The 11,256-nt window shown below is 40.1% G+C and overlaps 2 protein-coding genes and 1 pseudogene across 2 annotated transcripts; 1 reads left to right on the top strand and 2 right to left on the bottom strand.

Moving 5' to 3' along the window:
* Positions 1 to 2,272: 2,272 nt before the first annotated feature.
* LOC143480854 (histone H2B 1/2) lies at positions 2,273 to 2,694 on the bottom strand. The gene has a single exon (XM_076978712.1). The coding sequence runs from the start codon at positions 2,662 to 2,664 to the stop codon at positions 2,290 to 2,292; it is 375 nt and encodes a 124-aa protein (XP_076834827.1). The 5' UTR covers positions 2,665 to 2,694; the 3' UTR covers positions 2,273 to 2,289.
* Positions 2,695 to 3,289: 595 nt separating this feature from the next.
* On the bottom strand, positions 3,290 to 4,065 carry LOC143480925 (histone H4). The gene has a single exon (XM_076978795.1). The coding sequence runs from the start codon at positions 4,063 to 4,065 to the stop codon at positions 3,754 to 3,756; it is 312 nt and encodes a 103-aa protein (XP_076834910.1). The 3' UTR covers positions 3,290 to 3,753.
* A 1,509-nt stretch (positions 4,066 to 5,574) lies between these two features.
* LOC143480719 (dynein regulatory complex protein 8-like) lies at positions 5,575 to 9,952 on the top strand (annotated as a pseudogene).
* Positions 9,953 to 11,256: the final 1,304 nt, after the last annotated feature.

Here is an 11,256-nt window from a genome sequence, read left to right as displayed (position 1 = left end):
CACATGCATTTCAAAGGCTTCAGTCAAAACACCATTAACATTAACCTCTACCTTTGATTTGGCATAACATTTTTATCATTAACCAGTGCTTCTGGTACTCTAAATTACTCCATAACCTTTCATATATGTTCCTTTTGCACAAGACCAAAACCTTTCGTCTGGTCCAAGCCCACAATAAAGTAGTTTTTCTCTTCTCCTTCACACAACAGATGCTTTAATGTACACAATTTATCCCTCATATGATGACCCCTAATTGCACACGTCTGTTCCTTGCCAATTATATTGGGTAATATTATTGCAAACCTGTTTACAATTCTGTATTACCACTCCCAGAATGTGGACATATGTGGGCAAATAATATTAATTATTATAATTATATATAATTGGGGAAGACTGGGTTTGGTTGTAACACTTTTTGCTTCTGAACCTTTATCTCACTGAATTCTTGAGCTAGACTTCTCAAACTTTTATACAAAGTACACACATTTGTTTACTACAAATGGCACCAATTCAAAACTCAGTTCAAATATCACAATAGACAAAAGATGCAACAACAGAGGCCACACCATGCAATATGCTTCAAAATGTAAATAAAATAATGAAAGAACAACCCAGAACAATGTCTCTCTCTCTCTGTGACTGACCATAACTTATATCCACTTTCTGTTTTGTTTGAGTGTGTGTAAATTAGTGTACTAGAACAAACTTATTCAAAAATATGTATGTACCTGTGTAAAGAACATGTATGTCAAATAATAAACAATGTCAATGTGTGTGTGTGTTATATGGCAGATACCATGTGCCTTCACAACTGATCTGACTGACTTGCCCTTCTTTGTGACCTCATCAGATGCTTTAAGAAAAAACATTTGTCTTTCATGTCAGTCTTTCTTTTACACTGCCTAGGCATTCTGTAAAATAATTAAATTCAATAATGTTTTCTTAGTTGTATGTAAGGTGATGGTTGTAACACTTTTAAAAGCTGTGTTACAACCCACCCCACCCCTGTCAGCCATTGTTTAGCTAGCTGTTTTAGCAAGGGGATTTGAACTTAACAAGGCAAAATGCATCACAATTTACCTACTACAATTAATGTAATAGTTCAATGTAATATAATTCTTATACTACTGCAGATAAACCACAAGTACTAAACTAAAAATAAAGTCTTGATTCAGAAATTTATTATTTCACCTCATTTTTTTCTCTATGGAATCTGCATGTGTCTGTTTCCATCCTTGATATTCACCATGTGTGATCAGGGAGTAATTGGGTAAATACCGGAATGATCATATGACTCATATCTGATCCATGATCGGTGGAATTGATGGTGTTACAACTCTCCCCATGTTACAACACCCGGTCTCCCCATACAGTATATTATATTCTCCTTTCTCACACGTCAACATGCAGGTGTCTTGACCCTCCATCATCCAGGACACATGGGAGACAAGCATCCAGACTTTTCTCTGTCCTGGCTCCAAGGTGGTGGAATGAACTTCCCTTGTGTGTCCGAACATCGGTCACTTGCTGTCTTCAGACGCCGACTGAAGACCCACCTCTTTCAAGTGCACTTTGCATAATTATGCTTCGTCTATTGTGCTTTATCGTCTCTTTCCTCAGGTGTTTGTTACAGGTATTGTTTACTGTCTTTTTCCTCAGGTGATGTGTATGTTCTAGTGCTGTCAATTCCAGGTGCCACGATTAAAAGTCCTGACCAGGATTTTGCTCAAGCTTGCTAGATTTTCTAATTAGCAATCCAGGTAAAATTAGTGGAATCAATACAATCCAGGAAGCCAGAGCAAAATCCTGGTGAGGACTTTTAATCGCGGCACCTGGAATTGACAGCACTAGTATGTTCAGATATAATTGTTAGGTATCATTTGACTTTCGTCTAGTGGTTTGTCCAGCTTAGAGTACCTTGTGTTCAGGACTATCTATTCTTGGAGATTCCAAGCAACTACGTAGCACTTTTGTAAGTCGCTCTGGATAAGAGCGTCTGCTAAATGCCATAAATGTAAATGTAACACGCGCACACACACAAGCTGAGATGCTAAGAAAACGTACAGCAGTGGATACAAAGTTGTACAGATCATATACATTATAGAACACAACATAAAATACATTCTAGGCTGCCCAACAAAGCACAGCACGTGGGAAAATTAACAGGACAGAAATAGCTTTAATCTAATTATTGTGCAAACACATTCCTAAGGGAAAAACTCTTTGGGTGAAAGTGTGGGTGGCTCTTAAAAGAGCCTTTGGGTTGGTTAAGTCGCACTATTCGGCCATTTACTTGGAGCTGGTGTACTTGGTGACGGCCTTTGTGCCTTCAGACACGGCGTGTTTGGCCAGTTCACCGGGAAGCAGCAGGCGCACGGCGGTCTGGATCTCCCTGGAGGTGATGGTAGAGCGCTTGTTGTAGTGGGCGAGACGAGAAGCCTCACCAGCGATGCGCTCGAAAATGTCATTGACGAAAGAATTCATGATTCCCATCGCCTTGGAAGAGATACCGGTGTCGGGGTGGACCTGCTTCAGGACTTTGTACACGTAGATAGCGTAGCTCTCCTTCCTGGTCTTTCTGCGCTTCTTGCCTCCTTTACTGGCCGTCTTGGTCACGGCTTTCTTAGATCCCTTCTTCGGGGCGGACTTTGCTGGCTCAGGCATGATGCTCGGTGATGAGTGAAACACCGTTGAATGAACAACAACTCTCCAGCACCTCCTACATTAAGAGTTTGGTAGTCTAATTAGGTCACGCCCTCCCTCCACGCTCATGACTAAGCATCATTGGTCAAAAACAAGCCCTCCTATGACAGGACCTCCTATCGTGGCTCCGCCACCCCACTGTGCCGTAGCGTTTACCTCTTAATCCCGCCCAGCCATTTCTGCCTTCAACTTTCAAACGAAAACTATGATAGAGCATCAAAATCTGTTTAGTTCTGCTTGCGCAAGGAATTTCTAGCTTATCATTTTATTAGACTAAAATTCTTTGGATGTGGTTCTAAACTAGCTAGGTCATAACTTTGATTATCATTACAAAAAAAATCTTTATTTGTATAGTATCTTTCATAGATACATGAAACTCAAAGTGCTTTACAAAATAAATAAAAAACATTTAAAAAAAACCTAAAGAAAAAAAGGAATCAAACATAAAATAATATAATAAAATGACAATTTATTAAAATAGAGAGTAATGTAATAAAGTAAATAAGACGACTTAAAATAATTAGAACAGACAAGGAATGGTAAATAATGTCATAATGTCAAAATTATTTACCATTAGTTTCAATAATGCAGATTCATTGCATTATTTCGTCATAAAGCGTCTCCATTTATTTAATATGTCCATTTATTTAAATGTTTTAGGATTCAGAGACTACAACGTGCATTTTAAAACTGTTGTAGTACACGGCAACGTCGGACATTGTGTGTGATAAATGGTGTAGAAATTATCTGGGGGTTCATGTAACAGTAAACAAGTAACAGAATTCATGTAGCCTATAAAATGAAATGGTATAAAGCGTATGCTGTTTTAATATTGTAATGTTTGACATTATGGATTTTGCAATGATTGTGTATGGACCCTTCCATAATTTTAATAAAAGTACCTTCAAAAAGCAAAATCGGACAAAACGTTCTCTGTGCGCGTTTAAGTAATTGACGCTTGTGGTTACCAGTAAACGCATGAAACAGCTCTTTAAATGAGTATATGGGTGGCTCTTAAAAGAGCCGTTGGTTTCGTGTCGAGTTGAGCGTTTAACCTCCGAATCCGTACAGAGTGCGTCCCTGGCGTTTCAGAGCATAAACCACATCCATAGCGGTGACGGTCTTTCTCTTGGCGTGTTCGGTGTAGGTAACCGCGTCCCTGATAACGTTCTCCAGGAACACTTTGAGCACACCACGGGTCTCCTCGTAAATCAGACCGGATATACGCTTGACACCGCCACGACGAGCCAGACGACGAATGGCGGGTTTAGTAATGCCCTGGATGTTGTCACGGAGAACCTTGCGATGACGCTTAGCGCCTCCTTTCCCAAGACCTTTACCACCCTTCCCTCTTCCAGACATCGCTAATCGTTTCTTTCACTACTGAAACAATAAAGCTGCAACACCCAGCGCGCCTCTGTTATACTTCTCTACAGGACCTGCTTGAAGACACTGGAGCACTGGAGGAGGCGGAGCTAAATGCCACGTTCCTCCAAAGCCTCCAGCACCACATTTAGATGAACTGGAACAAGGACTCCACGCTAAGTCACAAAAGTACAATTTTACAATTTGAGATAGTTTAGGCAAGCACAACAAGCAGCAAAGAGAAGGGAAAAGAGAAAGCAAAGAAAGACAGCAACAGCCGGCCTACAACTCTTACTGTTACTACTACTGCTTATAACAAGAATAAGACTTGGCATAGAAGTACACTATATTGCCAAAAGTATTCGCTCACCCACATATGTATGATGACTACAAAACTTGTCAGACCTCTACAACATACGTATGACTTCTACACTAGCAAGACCTCTCCAACTTATTTTAGACCTCTACAAAACTAGTCAGACCTCTACAAAAATACATTTTTCATGAAAGAAATTTGTCTTGAACACAAAACAAAACCGAAACGGCAATATGCTTATGACTGAAGGCTTTTCCTACAAAACAGTATTATTTAAGTCAGTAGGGCCTCATACAGAGTCAATGCATGGCTTTATAAAAACAAAAGAAACGTATTTAGAGGTTTGGTCACATCAAAGGTTGGTTATATACAACATGTATTTCCTACCTTGTGTGTCTGCACTGCATGTAATTTTACTGCTTCCTATGACACATAAGCTTTGAGTTGTCATAACATCTCATTGTGACATAAGCAAACAATGCGAATAAATAAGTGAATAAATCTGCACTCCTACAATGTGATCAAAACACCATTAACAGCCATTAATAAGGGTGGTCATTAAAAAGGACAGACACTAATAAACGTGAAAATAAGGGTGGTCATTAATAAGCTTGGCCAATAATTAGGGCAATCATTAATAGGAGAGGTAATTCATAAGGGTTAACCAATAGTAACACACACACACACACACACACACACACACACACACACATACACACACACCTTAGTCTGTGTAACAATAAAGGACCGAAGGACATTCATAACTGCATTCTCACTCCTTCATCTCAAAGCACTTACAGCAGCAGTCCCAGGATACCTTATAGTGAAGGTCTCTGTCTGAAGGGTAAAAACACAGGCATCCAACCCGAGCTGATAGCACGGGGCAACTGAGCTGTCATTAGCTGAACTGTAGTTGAGAAATTACCCATAAGCATAAATCTGAATGAAATACAGCTCCATATTGTGTATACAGTGTATTTAAATGCTGTGTTGTTGGAATCTGTAGTAAAGTCTGAAGTTAACCTGAAGTTAAATGTAAATCTAAAAAAAAATTAAATTATCATTTAAAAATCATTATCTGCCACTAGATGTCGCTGTATCTCAGGTTTAACTGAGCTTCAATAGATCTGTTTTTCTGAGGTTTAGGATCACTGTAATTGAAGCCCATACTCAGGTAAAATTGAAACATTTTCATACCTAGCTGAGCTATTATTAACTCAATAGGGAAGCTGAAGCAGTGAGAACACTGTCAGCAAGGCGGAGTCATCACTGGACCGTTTGGTCAGTTACTGTAGGACACAGTCTCTCTTGTGGTATATTAGGTAGGTGCTCTGTCATGAAAAACATCCTCTTATAACTTTCATTTTGTTGATCAGATTTATTTTAGCTGTGTAGACTTGTTTTTTGCCATGGTAGAAACACCATCGGTTACAAAATGGAATCAAATACCTACTCTGTTGGCTGAAACCTATGATCCTAGGCGCGTTCTTGTGATCAGTGCAGCGCTGAATAAACGGAGATGACCTCCGCCGTCCGTCACTCTCTTCATCTATTATATTCTGTAAATCAGCCACTTCCATCACTGATGACGGACACGCGCGAGCTTCGCGGAACGGAAGTGAACGTTTCTGTCTCTTAGCAACCAGCTGTAGCGTCAAACATGGCGGGAGATAAAGACTCTGCAGGTATCAAACGACGTGAACGTTCTTAATGTGTCTTTGTTGGTCACGTGACCAGATATTCTGCGCCGTGCAGTAACGTGCGTTAACTGACTAGCATACGCTAGCTAACTAACACAAGTTGTTAAGCTACTATAGTGCTGTTAGCTAATGTTACAGGGTTGTAACTACGTTAGAGTCCTGCACCGGGTCGGGTACCCGCGGGTACCCACGGGTACGGGCAAATAGATGCTGAAACGGGTGGGTTTTACACATACCGAAATTTTACGGGTGGGTATGCGGGCGGGTAAGTTAAATAAGTGGTCATTTTTAGTAGGCTTTTATTTGCTACGTAATGAACATAGTGTTACATTTTGCCTGATTAGCGCCTCCCGATGGTGGTGGCGAAGCTCAGGGGAGCTTACTTATACCGTAGCTCCGTTGGCCAGAGCGGGCTGAACTTTACTCTTCAGCTGTTCTGGGGTAATACCCAAACTTCGGTTCTTTTCCAGCGGAAACATGAGCAGAGGCTGGTTGTAACACAGTACCGGGCATTTATTGTAGCTCGCTAGGTGGTTACAAAGCAAATGGGTGGCCGTGCTAGAACAAGGAAAAATGACGAGAGAGAACTTGGCGTTTAGGATTTGTGATCCAAGAGCGCAGAACGCAGCTCAAACCTGGGACTGTGGACGATATACTGTTCCTGCACAGTAACCTAGGATAGATTTGTGAACCTATGCGATTTTATTTGGTTGTTATACTGGCATTTGTACCCTCTCGTTTTGCAGTTGCTAATTTTAGATAGGAATAGCCATACTGTTCCTGCACAGCAACCTTATGTTTTATTTTGTGTTGTACTGACGTTTTTTCAGAGGCGCATTGAAAAATAAAGTGCTCTATAGGAATACTTTCGATTTGTGTGATTTTTCACGGGCACGGGTGGGTAACGGGTAGAATATTAACGGGTCCGGGCGGGTACGGATTTAACTTTGAAATAGCCACGGGTTCGCGGGCGGGTAGGTGCTGTACTCTGCGGATATGGGTGGGTACGGGTCTCAAAAATCGGACCCGTGCAGGACTCTAAACTACGTTAGCTGGCTGGCTAACTGGCATTTTCATTTTAGAGCATAAAGTTGACATAAACAATAAAATATGTTGGCTACACTATTTTATATTTTACTTTGCTAATGAACTTCATTTCCCTCTAAATGTGACGTGCAGATATTCTAATGGTTCACATGTTAAGTAAATTGTTATCTGACTTAAGAACAACCTGAAAGATCCCAGTGCAAGATTGACCACCAAACCAGTTACCTGACGGAGTTTAACAAAGGTTATACATGAAAGGTTATATTTGAAATCTTCATGGCTGAAAGTTAATTGTAGGGAGCTATCATAAAATGACAAAAACACTTATTTTTCAATATAGTATGAATATGAGATTTTCTAAAAAATAAAAAAAAAGTTTTAGCATCACATTCGACCTGACGACACCTAAACGAACCTTAGGCCACTTCGTTACAACAGGCATGTCAAGCTGTTTGGATTAACAAGATAATTTTCTACTGTCCTTTACAGAAGGTATTGTATCTGAGGTCCACAAGAGGATCAGCAACGCATTTGATGTGTTTGATCATGAATTCAATCACACGGTTGATGTCAGGTAAGGTTTAATTCATGACAAACTCCACCTAAATGTACAAACTCCCCATTTACTGCACTGTACATACACAGTTCTCGTTCATTACATTTTATTGCTTTATTTCTCTAAATGTGTCCTTTTCTTGTTTTCCTAGAGAAATTGGTACCATTATTCGATCCCTTGGTTGTTTTCCAACTGAAGCTGAACTGCATGACAATATTTCATTATAAGTTATAGGCCACCACAGTGTTTTATTGGCTGTGTAGTGAGATCTGGTGTATACTGAAGGTGATGTGTAGTTGCTTTAACAGGTTGAGGAGGAGGAGTCAACAGGATATATCCGCTTTGAGAAATTCCTTCCGACTATGACCAAGGTCTTGATGGAGCACAAGTAAGACAAGGCCTAATTCACTGTGATTTTATATGATCCCAGAGTGTACTGATGAAATGATATGTTCTTGGTATTGGATGAAACTTCACATTTGAACTCTTCCCAGTAGATGCTTGATTCTCGTTTTAGCACCATTAGCATTAAATCCATTATGTGAAGCTCATCACAGTAAATTAAAGTGGACCGATATTGCTGCATGCACTCTCAGTGACTACTGAGTTTCTCTTACTGGAGCATAATTTGTCTGAGATCTGTCTGAGCAAGACTTTACTTGTTTCAGTGATTCATTGACAATAAACAACAAAGTAGGTTTTAATTACCTGAACAAGTAAAGTAGGTTTTGCAAGAAAGGTTTGCTGATTTTTATCACCCAGCCATTTGAAAGCATAGGTGAATAATGTTTTAGTAGATCTGAATCTGATCATTTATTGATTATTGTTTATTGTAACATGTATAACTCCATTTAAGAGAATGGAGTGATATTCCTTATTACATAACTGTAATTAGTTGACTTGTTAGCTCCTGTTCATGTGAGCCTTACCTTTGTACACAAGGCATATTCATTATATCATTTAGTATCCACCCAGTGAGATGTGGTGAGTGTGTGTGTGTTGTGTGTGTCATGTTGTGTTGCAAATCTCTAAGAAAGATGATTTCAATTATCTTCACAGAAAATACTTAGATATGGTGTATTTTAAGTGTTAACTATATATATATATATGGTGTTGTAATGTGGAATGAGGTGTTTTCTGGGGTGAGTTTCAGGAGAGTGTTTCAGTGCCAGCCCCAAACATGTTGCATGGTTATTAAAACTGCATACTTTAGCACCACTTTCATTTCAGAACCCACACTACATATATTTTAAAGCCAGGACAGTGCTTGATTGCTGCTGGTGAAAAAGTAATTCTTGACTAACATTCTGCTCAATCCTGACCTTTTTAATGAAGAAAAAATTTGTGGATTGGCTGAATCCCCTGAACCCCGAATTGAAAAAATCCTAGCAATGCCCTTGATGTGGGAGAATAGATTTGCATAACCGGTTCTGTTCTGTCTCCTCTGTTCAGGTTTCGCCCCATTCCTGATGATATGCTCCTGCAGGCCTTTGAGGTAATTCACATTCATGTACTAGATCTAGAAACTCTAGTTCTAGTGTTCATGCACTGCGAGTGCATTAATGTCTACGTTAATGGCAGCCTTCTTCACACTGGACCTCATCTACAGTCATTGCTATGAATACTTCAGCTTATATGTTTTCTGTGTAATTACTAATCTACCCTGAACACCCTCCTTAGGTTCTAGATCAGCAGAAAAAGGGATTTTTGGAACCAGAAGAACTATCCAAATATTTGATGCAAGAGGGTAAAATCATATTTCACTTATTCAAAAGCATAAGTTTACAATATAAAAACATACGTTCTTGCATGAATAGAATATAATGTACATGACTCAGGATCGCCAGTGTGTGTTCAGTTTCGTTTCATCCCTGTTCCCAACACGTTTATCATTCTACTGACCCTCATCACCTGCAACATGTGTGATGAGCCTCTCTGCCTCTGTGTCGCACTTCAAAATGGTTAACTGCACATTTTCTCAGTGTTTTAATGTGGTTTAGATATTTTGAATTTGCCTGTAAAACACTGGTAAGCACAGTTTTATTCACACTAATCAGGGGAGCCCTTTACCCAAGAGTAAACAGAGGAAATGTTCTCTGCAGCTCTTGATCCCGACAAAAATGTCATTTTCTACAAGGACTTTGTGAGCATGATGACCATCAATGACACACAGTGATGATGGAAAGATGCTCCTCACAGTTCTTCTGTACTGTTTCATATGCTGCACTTTCAACGCCTCATACACAATGTTAAAAATAAATATAATAAACCTCTATATACAATAACAAAGAACTTGTCATTTATTCCCTTTGAACTGTAAATAAATGCCTCATGGTACAAAACAGGAAGATTTTCTCGTTATTTGTTAGCATGAAAAATATGTTACATCAGTGTATAATTCCTCCTCCTTTAATCATCAGTATCCCATTGATATACTGGTATGTATATGGAGGATGGTGTGACTTGGTAAAATGTAAATGTGCCATATTTGTCAATTGTGATTTTTCAATTGAAAATTGTTCTCTGCTTTTAACCCATCTGTGCAGTTAGAACACACACACACACACACACACACACTAGTGATTACTAGGGGGCTGTGGTGCACACACACACACACTAGTGATTACTAGGGGGCTGTGGTGCACACATGGCCAGAGCGGTGGGCAGCCCTAGCCCGGCGCCCGGGGAGCAGTTGGGGTTAGGTGCCTTGCTCAAGGGCACCTTAGTCATGGCCTCAGGTCTGGAAATCAAACCCACGACCCTCCGGGCACAAAACCAGTTCTCTACCACCAGACCATGACTGCCTATGGTGTGTGTGTGTGTGTGTGTGTGTGTGTGTGCGCATGTGCGTGTGTGTGTGCGTGCCTCCGTGCATGAGTGCGTGTGTGTGCATGTGTATGTGTGCGTGTGTGTGTGTGTGTGTGTGTGTGTGTGTGTGTGTGTGTGTGCGTGCCTCCGTCCATGAGTGCGTGTGTGTGCATGTGTATGTGTGTGCATGTGTATGTGTGCGTGTGTGTGTGTGTGTGTGTGTGTGTGTGTGTATGTGTGTGTGTGTGTGTGAGTTCAGCAGAAGGAGACACATGGCCTGTCCACTGTTAGGCCCTTCTTCACATTTGCCCTCCCCGTGCAGTGCCTCTGTTTAGTGTAGAGAGGAGGACTCCTCATAACTGGTGATTTTAATCTAATGAATTTGTCTCATGGGCTTTTTGTATAATTTGCTAACTGTGTTATGTGACTATTTTACACTCCTTGCACTGATGTGTTGAATATGAAATATTATCATCTATTTTCCAGCCTTTTCATTTTTTTTATTTACTACTAATAGGTCAAGGACATTATGATCAAAGATCAAATCTTACATAAAGTAAGATTAACGAGTATAGCTTTCTGACATTTCTAGTTGTATGTCAGTAGGTGGCGCTGACTACGCGTGCAAGAGAAATCAATTAAGACAAACTTCAAACTGCTGCTTTCTACTAACAAGCTACAGCTACGCATTTATACATGCCAATCTTTTCATTTGTTGATGAAAAGCTGCGATCAAGCATCGCCATCTATGTTATGCTCTG

The sequence above is a fragment of the Brachyhypopomus gauderio genome, chromosome 17 (genome assembly GCF_052324685.1).
Source record: "Brachyhypopomus gauderio isolate BG-103 chromosome 17, BGAUD_0.2, whole genome shotgun sequence".
NCBI classification, from domain to species: domain Eukaryota; kingdom Metazoa; phylum Chordata; class Actinopteri; order Gymnotiformes; family Hypopomidae; genus Brachyhypopomus; species Brachyhypopomus gauderio.
The sequence above is the reverse complement of the archived record's forward strand: the minus strand, read 5'-3'. Positions and strand labels throughout refer to the sequence as shown.